At 38.6% G+C, this 17,009-nt stretch overlaps 1 protein-coding gene across 7 annotated transcripts in view; it reads right to left on the bottom strand.

Moving 5' to 3' along the window:
- Positions 1-17,009, bottom strand: part of SESTD1 (SEC14 and spectrin domain containing 1) — a 149,956-nt gene that overhangs the window by 23,016 nt on the left and 109,931 nt on the right. For all 7 annotated transcript variants that reach the window (XR_009256963.1, XR_009256962.1, XM_058712651.1 and 4 more), the window contains one exon: positions 11,921-12,043. Coding sequence is in view for 5 of the 7 variants with exons in the window: in XM_058712651.1 (XP_058568634.1) it covers positions 11,921-12,043 (123 nt within the window). In the remaining 2 variants the exon portion in view is untranslated. The remainder of the gene's footprint in view (positions 1-11,920; positions 12,044-17,009) is intronic.

Below are 17,009 nucleotides of genomic sequence, written 5' to 3'. Positions count from 1 at the left end.
ACATATATGACAATTTTCGAAGGCAAAATTTCTTCAAGTGAAGATGAGAAGTCCCCAACCCCCAAATCCTTCCATTCCAACCTGGAGCTCACTCCTGCCAACAGCAGTATCTATCCTATATCCTTATCCTGGTCTCTGAATGTTCCATTTCCTTTCTTGTTCTACCTAAAACCTGTCCACCCTCAGAGAAAAGTATTACCCGACCACTTTTTCTCCCTTTCCCTCAAAACCCACTTCTCCTTTACAATGCATGCTATCGGACAACATCCTTCCAATGCTTCCCATTACCCAGGGAGCATGGCAAAGGTCACTGCCCCTCTCTGGGCCAGCCTTCCCACGGGCTCCCACCACATAGACATTCACCCAGCACTCTTAACTCTTTCCCTGATTCTCTCCCTCACTTCCAACCGTCCTATCCTCACCCCACCTTGGCCACCTACCCCAACAGATGCAAACTCTTATCATTTTCATACACTACTATCCAGCCCCCAAATCTTAACTTTAATAATCTCATTCTCTGACCACCAGCTCCTGACTCTCCAATTAACATCCTTTAGGATGCTCATTCCTACAACCCCATGTGATTGGCCAATTCAGTGGCCTGCTTGTTTTACTTTCCAGCACTCAAGAGCCTCATGTCCTCATGTCTATCTTTGGTCAGAGACTATATAACCATCTCCCAAGGCAAGACCCATGCTCATGCCCTGCTCTCTTCCTTTCATCAGATTCCCCTGCAGAATCCTCAGACCTGGGTTTCTGTGCCTACTGTATACCTATACCAGAGTACAACATAGCTGGATAATAACAACTATGTGAACAGCTGTCTTTTTAAATAAAGATACATTTAAAAAAAAAATACACACATACACATACACATTCTCTATATGAAAATATACAAATATATATAACCTCAAATAGAATTTCAGCAATCCTACTACATTTCTCTAGTCAATTCATTTTATCATTCTCCCGATTATTTGTTTTCTTTACTCCAACTCCCACTCCCTTTCCCTCTCTTCACTCTAAAAATCTAGCCTCTTATTTCACTAGGAAGCAATTAGAGAACTCTCTCATCTTCTTACCAACAAATCTATGACCCTCCCTCCTTCTGCAGCCCTATGCTTTGCCCTCCCTACTAAAATAGCACACAAACAGTCCCTGCATCTAAGCCAACCCCTTCACTAGTGCTACCTCTGTCCTCTTTTGCCTACATAAGGCCTTGCTCTTGCACTTATCTTCTCTCTCCCATCATGAACTCACTCTTCCCAACTGGATTATTTCTACCAGCATACAAATAAAATGCAGTATCTTATATTTAAAAACAAAATATACTTAAGACAGGTGCATTTTACTATGTATAAATTAAATTAAAAACAACAAAAAAAACCCAAAACCCTTAAGACCAAGACCATCCCTTAAATAAATACTCTACACTCACTCTACCTTCTCATTTCCCATTCTCTTTTTAATCCATTCTGGTCAGGATTTTGTCCTTCCTGCTCTTACCAAATTCTCAGTCTTTATCTTACTGGGCCCCTCAGTTGCATTTGACAAAGGCAACCACTTCCTCCTTGAAATGCCTTTTTTCTCTAGTTCCCTGAGACATAGCAGCTCCTCTGCTGGCCCTCCTGCTTTTTTGCCCTCTAAATTTAGGATGGCCAGGGCTCAGCTTTCCAAAGTCTCTTTTCTTTTTAAATCAGTACTCTTTGGGCTTGGATGAGCTCACCTACCCATGTCTTTGAGTAACCTCCATGCGCTGGTAATTCCCACATTAATATTCTTATCTTAACCCCTTCCCTGAATCCAATGCTGATATTCAACTGCCTACTAGCTATCTCCATTTGGATGAGCATTACACACCTAAAATTTAACCTGTCTCCAAAGCTACTAGTTCTAAGCCTCTCAACCTGCTTCTTTCCCAGTTTTCCCCTTCTTCAGAGGTGCTAAGGTCAAACACCTGATTCTTCCAAGAGCAAGTCTTACTGGCTCAATCTCAGGAATGTGACAACTTCTCATCACATCTACTGCCTCCATTCTTAGCCTCTTGTTTTCCTATTTTGTTGTCCTTCCCTTGTCCCTATTCTCCATATGATAGCCAATGATCTTTTAAAAACATAAATCAGGGGTACCTGGATGGCTCAGTCAACTCAAGTCATAATCTCAAGGCTCATAGGTTCATGCCCTGCATCAGACTCTTGTACTGACAGCTCAGAGCCTGAAGCCTGCTTCAGATTCTGTCTCCCTCTCTCTCTGCACCTCCCCTGCTCGTAATCTCTCTCAAAAATAAATATTAAAAAAAAAAAAATTAAAAACATAAATCAGTTCTCTGCTACAAAATCCCTCCAATGATTTCATCTTAACATTTAAAATAAATGTCAAGCTCCTTTCCATGGGCTAAGTGAACATGCTTTGGCCCGAACTCCCTCTAGAAACATGGTTTTGTGTGGCTCCTTAACTTGTTCACAGACATACCTATTATTCCTTTACCATGGCAAGTAAGCTCCTGCCTATGGGGTTTTCACTTCTGTGTCCTAGATCTGAACTTCTTTTTACCTGAATTACTCCTTCATAAGGTCTCTCATTAAATGTGATCTCAGAGAGGCCTTTCCTGAAAGCCTTTTCTTATCTGCTTTCCACTCCCTCTTTCCCAATATAAATTTAAGTTCTATAAGACAGTGTTATATACCAAAGAACATAGAATGATATGTGACATATATAGTATGTGCTCAATAAATACTGAATCAACATGTAAGATGCTTTCTATTAGATACTGCAGATTAGCTGACATTAAATTAAGTTAGGTAACAGGTACTGGTCTAAATGTGGTCTACTCTTGTGCCCTATACCTAAAACTTGGGTTTTGCTTATTTGTCACATTGTTTTATTGCTTGAACTACTACTATGAAACCTTTGAAAATTATTATACAGATGATGTAGTCAGATGTAGTGAAAAAAACACTGTATTTGAAAGACAGGCTCAAGGTCTTTTTTCCTTACAAAAGGTATGATCTTCATTAAGTCGCTTAATTTCTCAGAACCAGTTTCTTTCTTTATAGCAGTGATTTTCAATGGGAGGTTATTCTGCTTCATAGGGAACATTTCCCAATATCCAGAGACACTTTTGGCTGCCATAACTGAGGAGGCACAATGCTAATGCATCTAGTGGGTAGAGACCAGCGATGCTGCTAAATTACCCTACAATACACAGGACAGCCCCTACAATAAAGATCTATCTGGCCCAAAGTGTCAATAGTGCAAAGTTGAGAAACCCTGTTCTATACACAACACTGATGACACTATTACCTGTCTTACCTATTTTATCGGTTATCATATAAATTTAATTATATACTACCATACACGAAATACTTTTTAAACCATATAGTGATTTCGTTTTTATTTTTTTTATTTAAAAAATTTTTTTTGAATGTTTACTTATTTTTGAGAGAGAGATTGAGAGAGCGAGCACATGAGCGGGGGAGGAACAGAGAGAGAGGGAGACACAGAATCTGAAGCAGGCTCCAGGCTCTGAGCTGTTAGCACAGAGCCTGAGGCAGGGCTTGAACTCACGAGCCATGAGATCATGACCTGAGCCGATGTCGGACGCTCAACCAACTGAGCCACCCAGGTGCCCCCATACAGTGATTTTAAAGGTTAACGGAGAGTAGGAGTTAAGATGGCAGAACAGGGGCGCTTGCACGGCTCAGTCTTAAGCATCTGACTTCGGCTCAGGTCATGATCTCATGGTTCATGAGTTTGAGCCCCGCATCAGGCTCTGCAATGATGGCTCAGATTCTGGAGCCTGCTTCGGATTCCATGACCACCCCCCCACCCCCGTCCCTCCCCTCCTTGCACTCTGTCTCTCTAAAATTAACAAACATTAAAAAAAAAAAAAAAAGATGGCAGAGCAGCATGGAGACCCTGAGCTTATCTTGTCCTTAAAATGCAGCTAGATCAGCACCAAACCATTTTGAACACCTAGGAAATTGACCTGAGGATTAACCCAACGGCCTGTATACCTTGAGCCAGTGCAGAGAGGTGAACTGGGGGAGAGAGTGCAGTGCAGAGAGGTGAACTGGGGGAGAGAAAAGCTGTAGAGGGCAGGGAGCTGTTTTCGCAGACAGAAGACACAGAGAGAGAAAAGGGGGAAAGTGTGGTGCATTGGGGTCCTGCAAGAAAAGCATTCCCTTGAAAGTAGCTGGAAAGAGAGAGTGAAAACACTCACAGGAAGACTGAATAAGTAATCTGTTCCCCAAAACCACTGACAGGGAGAAGGGAGAGGGTTTCAATACCACCAGGATTCTATAAACAGTGGAGCACAGAGTCTGAAGTTTTGGAGTTCAGTGCCTGGTGGTGCTCTGGTGAGGAAGTACGGCAAATCCCCAGGAGCAGACAGCAGAGCCTTAGAGGTCCGTGTGCCACATGGGGAGAAGTGGTTCCCCTGACTGGAAAGTATTTGGTAGAAACCATATGGCCTCCCCAAAGGAAAAGGTCCCAGTGGACCCCACAGAGAAGCCACGTTTGCTGGTACTGGGACAAAGATGCCATAGTGCAGCGATACCTGGGGCCAGCTATGTGTTGTAATTTGCCATAATCTCTGAACCTCTGTCACTGCATGATCGCATGAACTTTTTCTGGGGCAAGCCAGCACCTGGCCATTGCTCAGCAAGACCCTCCACCAGAGAGTCGGCAGGCGTCCAAGCCACAGAGGTCTCTGAAGTGTAAGGTTTTGAAACACAACCCCATCTGAGATAAAATACTGGAGGGAGGTGCTGCTTGGCAGGCAGACAGCTGGGACATGGATGGGGTGGAGGCAGGGAGTGGATGGAGGCCTGAGACAAAGGAGGGGTGCTTGATTGTGGGTTGGTGAGGGCACGAAGTTCCTATGCCAGAGACTAGGGAGCTGGGTGAAGCCATTTCCACCTCTCCTGCACACACACGTGCACACGAGCATGCGCACATTGATCCACCCCAGTAGCATAAGCAGTGCCACTCAGTGGAGAACAGAGCCATTACACCAAGCCCCACCCAACTGCGCCCTGCCCTCCAAGCACATTTCCTAGAAGACCAGAACAAGTCACTCCACCTGCTCCATGTATGAACTATAGAGTGCTTCATAGTTACAGTTCTAGGGGAAACTGGATGTAACTTCATTTGGGTTTCATTCTGTTCACAGGTTCATTTATTTGCTCATTTTCCTTGCTTCTGTTTTCGCTTAAATTGTTTTTTCTTTCTTTTCTTGCTCTTTCTTGGATAGAGAGAAAAAATGTTTTTACTTTATTTTTTATAACTAAAATTTTTTTGTTCTATTTCATTTTATTTTAATTTTTACATTTTTTACTTTTTCTTTCTCTCCTTTCCCTTTTTTTTCTCTATCAAGCTTCTTTCAACAAGCAGGCTGAAAGACACCTAGGATCTTTGATTTTTTTTTTAATTTCTAAATTTTTATTAATTTTCTTTCTTCCTCCCAAATGAAAAAATGAAGGGATTCACGCCAAAAGAAAGAAGAGGAAGAAATGACAACCGGGACTTAACACAGATGTAAGTAAAATGCCTGAACAAGAATTTAGAACCATGATAATAAGAATACAAGCTGGGGTTGAAAACAGCACAGAAGACACCACAGAATCCCCTTCTGTGGATATTAAAAAAAAAAAAAAATCTAGTCAGGCCAAAATTAAAAATGCTATAACTGAGATGCCATCTTGAACGGATGCCACAAAAGCAAGGATGGATGAAGCAGAGCAGTATCAGCATTACAGAAGGTAAAGTTATGGAGAATAAGGAAACAGAAAAAAGGAGAGAAACAAAGGCAAAAGATTACAAGACACAGAGAACTCAGTGACTTATTAAAGAGGAATCTGAATCATAGGAGTCCCAGAAGATGACAAAGAGACAAAAAGAGGCAGAAGGTTTATGTGACCAATTCATAGCAAAAAACTTTCCTAATCTGGGGAAGGACACAGACATCAAAATCCAAGAAGCAGAAAATACTACTTGAGAAAAATATCACTACGTTTTCAAATAGAAAGGAATTTCACAATCTTCTCCACAGTACTTGCAAATTTAGTTTATGTTCTAAATAAATAGAACCAATTCTTTGAAAAAATGAGTAATGATACAGAGAAAAATAGTAAACTAAAAGATTAGCGTCCTGGATCAGTATTTCTTACAGTGAGATCTATCTACATCACAGTGGGGTGCCTGCGTGGCTCAAGAGGCTAAGTGTCCAAATTTGGCTCAGCTCATGATCTCGCGGTTCATGAGTTTGAGCCCCGCATTGGGCTCTGTGCTGACAGCTTGAAACCTGGAGCCTGCTTCGGATTCTATGTCTCCCTCTCGCTCTCTGCCCCTCCCCCACTCATGCTCTGTCTGTCTCCCAAAAATAAATATTAAAAAAATAAGTAAAATAAGAAATCTTAAGTTCCACCCTGACCTACTAAATCAGAGTCTGCTGGTATGTGGCTCTGCAACAGGAAGTTTAACAATTACTTCAGGTGACTCCTATGACCACTAGGGTTCACAGAACAACCATACTAAAGCTGATTTTTTCCCCTAGTTTGAATTTATAAGATAAAGGCCCTAGTAACCAGAACCAGGATGCAAACAAAACTAGTCTGGTTCATGAAATTAACACCTGAAATTAAAGAAACTCTTATCAGGAACTGCACCTGTCCTAAAAAAAAAAAAAAAATAATCAGTCTCCCGGGATGTAAGGTGAAAAAAAAAATAACTGTCATGCACGTGCACGTGCACACTCTCTTCAAATTAATCAAAATGTTTCTTTCTAAGAAATAGAATATAAAATTTATAGAACACTGAGTGAACAGGCTGCCTTCGGCTCAGTTTTGGCCATCCTCTGGTCTACCTCTTACAAACATTTAACTGCACAGAAAAGGATTACTTCATAGAAAAAAAACCACATCAATTCCAAGACATTGTAATTTGGATGCAGGCAGCAGATAAGGAATGAGCTTGAATGCTCACATACTAGGACAGAGGGATTCATCGGGATTGACACTGGAATCATGTGGGAATTGGTGGTGATGCACAGCTGGTGAAATAATGGGTATTTATGCTTTTACCAAGAAATACAAATCCTAATTTAGGCGGAGAGAAACACTGCCAGCTCACTGAAGGCTAATATGTTCAGGAGAAGTGGGTGTTCACTCTTCATGTACATCTGTTTTGCTGCTTACTAGAAGGCACAACACAACAGTCTTCTCTTTGGAAACCAGAAGTCAGCACTGTGAGATGGGGGATACAAACAGAATCCTAAAGCATCAGAGATTTATGTTTTTGCATATTCCTATGATGTGCTTTTACTTGCAAAGAGAAAAAGAAAACTTTTAATAAGATAGCAGATCATAGGGGCGCCTGGGTGGCGCAGTCGGTTAAGCGTCCGACTTCAGCCAGGTCACGATCTTGCGGTCCGTGAGTTCGAGCCCCGCATCAGGCTCTGGGCCGATGGCTCGGAGCCTGGAGCCTGTTTCCGATTCTGGGTCTCCCTCTCTCTCTGCCCCTCCCCCGTTCATGCTCTGTCTCTGTCCCAAAAATAAATAAAAAACGTTGAAAAAAAAAAATTAAAAAAAAAAAAGATAGCAGATCATAAGCTAATATACTCATCCTGCATTAATCTATTCTCAAGGTGACAATGTAGTGCCACTTATTGGTTTAAAAAGTGCAATTCTCTTTTGTAAACATTTAGAATGAAAAATTTCAAATATATTAAAAACTGGAAAAAACAGTATAATGAACTCTCTGTGCCATCTATTTTCAGTAACTATCAACTCAACTCATGGTGAATCCTGTTTCTTCTATACATCCATCCTATTTGTCCTCACTCCCCAATTTTGAAACTATCACACATCATTTAAAATGAGATCCAGGGGCGCCTGGGTGGCTCAGTCGGTTAAGCGTCCGACTTCAGCTCAGGTCACGATCTCGCGGTCCGCGAGTTCGAGCCCTGTGTCGGGCTCTGGGCTGACAGCTCAGAGCCTGGAGCCTGCTTCCGATTCTATGTCTCCCTCTCTCTCTGTCCCTCCCCCGTTCATGCTCTGTCTCTCTCTGTCTCAAAAATAAACGTTAAAAAAAAAATTTTTTTTTTAAATAAAATGAGATCCATAATTAAGTCATCAATGATTCTTTTCTTTGAGCACCATGTCTATAAATGCAAACATCAATATATATGCATATGTCCTCAAGTACTAAGAGGACAGAAATGGAAAAAAAATGTTATTATCTATTATCTTAAACATATCAAAGAAATTCAGCAGCTTTCTCTGAGAGTGAGCTAGTGAGCAAGACAGAGAGAAATATAGAAAGGGACAGAAAGAGAAGTACAGAGATGCAGACAGAGGAAAAAGGATTTTATGAGTATCAACCCAGCTACCCATTCATCAAAAAATGCTCTCTCCCAGTTTCTTCATGTATAAAAATAAGGTGATGGTACTATTAGAGTAGTCTAAAAGATCGGGGGGCCTGGGTGGCTCAGTCAGTTAAGTGTCTGACTTTGGCTGGGGTCATGATCTCACGGTTCGTGGGTTTGAGCCCTGCACTGGGTTCTGTGCTGACAGCTCAGCGTCTGGAGCCTGCTTCAAATTCTGTGTCTCCCTCTTTCTCTGCCTTTCCCCTGCTTGCATGCTGTCTCTCTCAATAATACATAAATATCAAAAAAAAATTTTTTTTAAGAATAATCTAGGGTCATTTACAATTCAAAAATTCTGGAATTTTGTATTGATTTCATATAAGTAAACAAGTGCACAAGTAAACAAGAGCCATTCATAAGCAATGCGTTTTTTTTTTTTTTTAAGTTTATTTTTTGAGAGAGAGAGATAGAGAGAGAGAGAGAGAGAGAAGCAGAGAGAGAAAGAGAGAGACAGGAGAGAGTGCAAGCAGGGAAGGGACAGAGAGAGAGGGAGAGAAAGAATCCCAAGCAGACTCTGCACTGTCAACAGAGAGCCTGAGGCTCTCTCAAACTCACAAACCATGAAACCATGACCTGAGCCAAAATTAAGAGTTGGATTCTGGGGCACCTGGTTGGCGCAGTCGGTTAAGTGGCCACCTTCAGTTCAGGTCATGATCTCGTGGTTCATGAGTTCCGGCTCCATGTCAGACTGTGTTGACAGCCCAGAGCCTGGAGCCAGCTTCAGATTCTGTGTCTCCTCTCTTTGCCCCTCCACTGCTTGTGCTCTCTCTCAAAAAATAAACAAACATTAAAAGAAAAAAAAAAAAAAAAAGAATTGGATGCTTAGCAACTGGGCCACCCAGGAACCCCAGCAATGTGTTTCTTTAAATGACTTTCAAACTTTATAAATAAAAATACAAAAATAAAAATCTAAACACGAGAATCTCTATGTATACCCTTTGTAATTTCATCCACACTATATGCAATATAAAATGTACTTTTCAATTCCTTTTGTGAAGTTCTTCATAATAGGTATATAATCCAACTTCTAACTATAATTATTCCTCTTGACATCTTAAAAAAATAATAAAATATAGATAAATCCTGTCTTTAGGACCCTCATGTGTCACATATCTTTATTTAAAAGATTTTGCGGATACTCTTATAACTAAATCCTCTAGATGAAGTCTAGAATGTTCTATAGCAAATACTGTTTTCAAGAACTAAAAAAAAAAAACCCCTGTTTTCAAGGGGCTAAATTAAATTACAGGATAACTAAATTATAGGATAGAGTTATACTATAGTAACATGCTCTAGAACAATCCACAGGGTTCAAATGAGTCACAGTTTATGTCAAAAATATCAACAGCATTAAGTTATTTAAGAAGTACCAAGAACATCAAAGGTTATAAGGTAAATACAAATTATTCAATTTTTTTAGCATAAAAGGAAAACACATTATGTTGGAACCTGTGAAATGTATAAAATACACATATTTTTTTCAATTACAGGATTTCATTTTTAAATCTCTTACAAGTACTAATTAGGAAAATTGCTGACAATATATACACTACCTTTAGATAATTCCAAATCCAAACCTTGTGATACCTCTTGCTTATACATTATTCAGTGAGTTTACAAATTCTATAGAGAACAGTGTGTATTTTATCTGCCAATACTGCAGATTAGTAAAGCTGATTTGGGGAATATTATAATGAAAAAAATATAAAAAACTAAACAGAATGGTATGTATTAAGAAGGAAAATAATTACGTCAGATATTGTTAAAATACACCTTTAGTAAAGAGACAATGATACTTGGTCAACAATTCAAATTTATTCCTGAGAAAAGCATATTCAACATTTATTCTTTAATCTCATTTAGTTAAAATATACATTTACTAATACAATTATTTTATTTATTTGAGAGAGAGAATGCCAAACAGGCTCTGCACTGTCAGCACAGAGCCCAATGTGGAGCGTGAACTCACAAACTGCAAGATCATTACCTGAGTCGAAACTAAGAGTCAGGAGGTTAACCAAATGAGCCACCCAGATGCCCCAACTAAAACTATACAACTTAAAAAATTTTTTTTTAATGTTTATTTATTTTTAAGAGAGAGAAACAGAGTATGAGCAGGTAAGGAGCAGAGAGAGGGGGAGACACAGAATGTGAAGCAGGCTCCAGGCTCCAAGGTGTCAGCACAGAGGCCGATGTAGGGCTTGAACTCACAAATGGTGAGATTATGATCTGAGCTGAAGTTGGATGCTTAACTAACTGAGCCACCCAGGTGCCATTAAAACTATATAATTTTTATTTATCACTTCAACTGGGGAAGATGTAGGGGAAAGAAAAAAACTGGATGTTCAGATAACCTGTAAATCTCATCTGGGTCCAGAGTTTAAAAGTATTTTTGATCAATTTTTTTCAGTTCTCTATTATCTATAGATCCTAGTGATCAGGATGCACGCTATAGTCACCTCTGAACACATGACCTTTCTTCCAATTAACACATAAATCCAATCAGAGTGTATTCTGATCACTTGGATTTGTCTTTTTGGGGACGTTGGTGGGGGGGGGGGGGTGGCTTCTTTTATTACCTATTTAACGGAAAGATGTTTTATTCTTCATATTATATGTTAGGTTGAATGCTGTGTGTGTGTATGTGTGTGCAAACTAATCAATTTAAGCTACATAACCTACAAAAGTAGAAATTAATGTATTTCAGTTTATTTTTCCAATTTTCTAGTCAATCTATCGAAAGTACCATAAGAAATATAATTTGAGGGAAAAAAGGGGTGGGCTAATTGATCCACAACTGAATGATCACTTTCTCAGTAATAAAGAGCTAACTCTAACAAAGCAGGGGCTTAACATATATCAACTTCCTCCATACACAAGTTGTTCAATTTTAAACCCTTTTGAACAATTATTATCTATAATCTGCCTACAGATTATTTGCTAATTGTATAACTGTGATTTGTTTGATCATCCCCTTCACAGATACAAACGAGAGCCTCTAAACGCACAAAGAATGGAAAGATATCCTGTACCCTCTGCAATCATTTTCCACCAGTTGTGACTAATGCAACAATTCTGGAATTACTCTCAGGCATTAACTGCACTGTATATACCCTAATAAGACAGGGACAGCCTCCCTGAGGATTTAAGGATCATAGCTTCTGTCACAGGACTACAGATGAAGATTCTGTTTTTGTACTACCACTCTTTATTCTGTCACTGTAATTTTTTTAATTTCCCATGAATTAAAAAATTTTCACAAGAATTATGTTTCTATAAAAATATACAATTAAACTGGATTGGAGCCAAACGCAAAACCAAACTTCCAATGAATACATAGTAAGGAGTCAAAATGTACCTTATGGCCTCTGAATATTAAACATACTATACTTTATGTCCTGTGCTAAAGTTTACAGCAATTTATCTCTTAGTACCACATACGCTGATTATGCACAGTAATCACAGCACTGTAACTTGCAGAGGAAAAGCACTCACACTGTGCTGACTCTCGATCTCCTCGTGCTTTTGCTGCAGTGCCTGGGAGGCCCGGATGGAGTCTCCAATCCCCCACTGGGCTCGTAGTTGTTCTGATCCAGGCCCTTCAAGCCAGTTCACAACCTATAAATGAAAGTTGAGATGAAACAATCAAAAGCTTCCCAAACATCCACTGTTTTCTCCTCCCAAAGTTCCTAAAGTATTTTTAATTTAAATTAAATTCTATTGTAAAGGCAATAAATATTTTTTTTGGAACTATATGGCCATAATCTGACAACTTTTCCAAAATCAAAATTTGAAAGAATGTACACTACAGCACCTTAGGCTTTCAGCCACCTGATCATCTGCCAGGCTAAAAATGTGGAATGCCCCCATAAAAGAGGATTAAAAATTAACATATGATAAGAAATAAAAGAACTATAGGATTTAGAGTTGTAAAGGATATGAGAAATGACACTAGTCAAATTTCTTATCTACCACTTAAGAAAACTGAGTTTCAGAGATTAAGTGACTTCCCAAGGTAATCTAATCCATTATTAAAAACCTAGGACACAAAAAGCCATGTGTTCTGACTCATAGTCTTAATGATCTCAAAATACTGCTAAAACTAAATGAATTAACTAATATGAAGCTAAAATACCATTTTTCTCTGTTTGAAAATTAAAAACTGTAGTTTTATACTACTAGAGTACACAAGAGGGGTCCTGGGATGAACTAAACATGCAGACCCAGAGACCATCTGAGCTCCCACTGGTACCGCTCAGTAGGATGTAAGGTGACGAACTAAGTTTGCCAGAGCAGCATCAAATATTTTTCTTCTGCCAAGTCCCTGAAGCAGTCTAACAGTTCAGGCATAAGGAGATGAGATCCATATGGGACAGATTTGGGGGGCACTCTGGAATCAAAACTCCATAGCCCACAGTGGTCATGCATACTATAAAAGTCCTAATTTCAGAGCACCTAGGTGGCTCAGTCAGCTGAGCGTCTGACTCTGGATTTCAGCTCAGGTCGTGATCTTGCGGTTGTGAGACTGAGCCCTGCAACGGGCTCTATGCTGACAGCATGGAGCCTGCTTGCGATTCTCTCTCTCCCTCTTTCTCTGCCCCTCCCCTGCTTGCACACTCATGTACACTCACTCTCTCAAAAATGAAATAAAACTTTAAAAAAAAGTCTTGAATTCAAGGATGCCCAAAGTTATGCCTTCCATCAAGTATTAGTTCTCCCCGCCCAGACCCAGAATAATTTTTACTATAAAAGCAATGTTGCCCACTAAACACAGATGACATTCCAAATTTTACATGTTTTCAAGGAAAGAGAGCTAGAGAGTTAGGCAAAGATCAAAGTCTCATGCAGAAAGAGTAAAGAATTGTGTTAACTCTTCACCCAGAAACACACACACACTAAAACTACATGGACACAGTAAAATAATTTTAACAGAAAAAATAATAGTATTATCAAGTTTTACCTGTTACTAAATTAAGGAATTCAATAACAGATGTACGGTTATGCCCCAAATGTAAACTTAAGATAGCTCCTAAAAAGTGAATGACGGTATGTCTGTAGCATAATATTACAGACCCTGGATAGACAGACTTACCTCAGAACTTTATAACAAAGTATTACAGACCCATACTGCATTTCGTTATTATCAGGTTAAAATTTATTCCTTCAAAAATCTAATAGTTCATGTAATTTTTAGTAGTTATATAAAAGTACCACATCATAGGGAAAAATCATATATATTTCTTTCAATTAAGCTTTCACATGCACTGCATTTTCATGTTACTCCAAATTTAAGTGCTACATTTAATTCTTACAGAGTACAAGGAATTTCTATCCTGTGTTGCTCACTTAATATTATACTATAAAACTATAATGATTTTCTATGTGGCTACAATTAAAATTTTCAGTAGCTGCAAACAAAAATTTTTAATGTTTTTTTTTTTGTTTGTTTGTTTTTTGTTTTTTTTTTTTTGAGAAAGAGAGACAAAGCATGAATGGGGAAGGGGCAGAGAGAAAGGGAGACAGAGAATCCAAAGCAGGCTCCAGACTCTGAACTGTCAGCACAGAGTCTGACGCAGCGCTCAAACTCATAGACCTCAAGATCATGACCTGAGCAAAGTTGGACACGAAACTGACTCAGCCACCCATGCACCCCGCAAAACTCTGTTTTTAAGAAGACTGACCTCCTTGACTGCCTTCCTCCCTCCCTCCTATCTGTCCAACCAACTGTCCAATCAACCCACCCCTTATTAAAAGCTGAGTAATGTATCACATGTATCACTTCAAATACCACTTTTAAGACTCCAGGTATCTACCGTTGAGAAATCTTTTATATGCCCTAAATGTAAACTTAGGGAGTGGGTATATCTATCTATCTATCAATCTATCTATCTATCTATGGAGAAGTTCATATGCAGCATTTTTTTCTCTAATTCTATGTTGTTTGCCTAGGAAACATTTTCAGTAGAGATCTTGAATTCAATGACAATGTCATGTTAGTATACATTACAAAATTGCTCTCTAAAATATGTTTCTATTGGAACATCCAAGTCATTAAAGTTCTAACTGAGCATAACCTGTGCAAAGTGTACAAACTATTGCTTTTAAAATGCTTCTGCCAAATTGAACAACAGAAATCTCTCCAGGTATATTTTTAAATATTATTAAGATTGAATAAATTGCAAGTGTTTGTTTACTAAAAGTATATGTACTTTAGTGAATTCTATCCTCATGTTCTTTGCCCATTTATGTTCTACTTTCTTAAATATTAATATATTTTCAGCTTCTTAATTTCTCTTTACAAGGTTTTAATACTAGGGAGCAAAAATTTAAAAACAAAAAATGTCAGAATATTACTCTGTATTCATGGAATAGCCTTAAGTGCTTTAATTTTCTTGGCTAAACTGTTTTCAGAGTCCTAAGTTCATCTGCAAACCCTTGCTCTGAAGTCCTTTTTGGAATACAATGCTTTGCTCCTCAATATCTCTACTTTTCTGCTTTAACCTTTTGTATGAGCAGTCCTACTAGTACCCTAGGATAGGGTACTAGGGTCCTGTTTTTCTCTGTTGGTCTATGGAAAGTATCACTCTTTCACAGAGTAAGAAAGCACAGGGCATGAATTTCAATTCTGAATTCTGGCTCCGCTCCTACTAGTAGAAACACTTTGGTCTGTCCATCTTTAAAATGGCATCTATGCTACATACCATACAAAGCTGTTGTCAGGATTATACCAGTCATTAAATGTAAGACACTTAGCACAGTAGATAAATACTAGTAGTTGTTTCCTTCTTTGCCTTTCCCACTTTTCTGAAGAAAAAAGCCTAGCTCCTCTTTATTCAGTCTTTTTATTAGGTTTTTAATTTTAATTCCAGTATAGTTAACAATAGAGTATAATATTAAGTTCAAGTGTACAACATGGTGTTTCAACAATTCTATACATTACTCAATGCTCATCTGGTAAGTGTACTCTGTAATCCCCATCCTGCCCATCTCCCCTTTGATCATTAATCAGTTTGTTCTCTACAGTCAAGAATCTGTTCCTTGGTCTTTTTTTTTTTTTTTTTTTTTTTTTTTTGCCTTGGCTCATTTGTTTCTTAAATTCCACATGAGTGAAATCATATGGTATCTGCCTTTCTCTAAATGACTTATTTCACTTAGCATTATACTCTCTGGCTCCAATCATGTTGCTGCAAGCAAATGGCAAGGTTTCATTTTTTATGGCTGAATAATATTCCATTGTATATATACACCACATATTCTTTATCCATTCATCTAAGGACGGACTAAGATCCATCCTTGGGCTACTTCTCCAATTTGGCTACTGTAAATAAAGATAAATTTATTGTATATGCAATAAATATGGGGGTGAATGTGTCCCTCTGAATTATTATTTTCACACTCTTTGGGTAAACAACCAGTAGTATGATTATTGGATCATAGGGTAGTTTTATTTTTAAATTTTTGAGGATCCTCCATACTGTCTTCCAGAGTGGCTATACCAGTACAAGAGGGCTCCTTTTTCTCCACATCCTCACCAACACTTGTGGTTTCTCGTGTTTTTGATTTTAGCCATTGTAACAGGTGTGAGGTGACATCTCATTACAGTTTTGATCTGCATTTCCCTGATGATCAGTGAGGTTGAGCATCTTTTCATATGTCTGTTGGCCATCTGTAGGTCTTCTTTGGAGAAATGTTTGTTCATGTCTATTTTTTAATTGGATTATTTGTTTTGGAGTGTTGAGATGTGTAAGTTCTTTATATATTTTGGAAACTAACCCTTCGTTGGATATGTCATTTGCAAATATCTTCTCCCATTCAGTAGGCTTTTAGTTTTCTTCACTGTGCAGAAGCTTTTTATTTTGATGTGGCCCTAATAGTTTATTTTTGCTTTTATTTCCCTTGCCTAGAAAAAAATGTTGCTACAGCTGATGTCAGAGAAACTACTGCCTGTGCTCTCTTCTCAAGTTTTTATGATGTCAGGTCTCACACTTCAATCTTTAATCCATTTTGAGTTTATGTTTGTGTATGGTAAAGAAAGTGGTCCGGTTTCATTCTTTTGCATGTTGCTGTCGTTTTCCCAACACTATTTGCTGAAGAGACTGCCTTTCTCCCATTGCATATTCTTTCCGCCTTAGTTGAAGATTATTTGACCATGTAACTGTGGGTTTATTTCTGGGCTCTCTATTCTGTTCCACTGACCTATGTGTCTATTTTTGTGCCAGTACCACACTGATTACTACAGCTTTGTAATATAACTTGGAAGACTAGAATTGTGATACCCCAATTTTGTTTTAAATCTTGAAAAAGACTGCTTTAGCTGTCTTGGGGTCTTTTGCGGTTACATCCAAATTTTAGGATTGTTTGTTCCAGTTCTGCAAAAAATGCTGTTGGTATTTTTGATAATAGCTACATTAAATCTGCAGATTGCTTTGGGTAGTATAGACATTCGAACAATATTTGTTCTTCCAACCCATGAGCATGGAGTGTCTTTCTATTTCTTTGCACCATCTTCAATTTCATTCATCAGTTTTTCATAGTTTTCAGGGTACAGGTCTTTCACCTCTTTGGTTAAGTTTATTCCTAGATA

Source organism: Neofelis nebulosa, chromosome 2 (genome assembly GCF_028018385.1).
Source record: "Neofelis nebulosa isolate mNeoNeb1 chromosome 2, mNeoNeb1.pri, whole genome shotgun sequence".
Lineage (NCBI taxonomy): Eukaryota > Metazoa > Chordata > Mammalia > Carnivora > Felidae > Neofelis > Neofelis nebulosa.
This window is presented reverse-complemented; position numbering and strand designations above follow the sequence as displayed.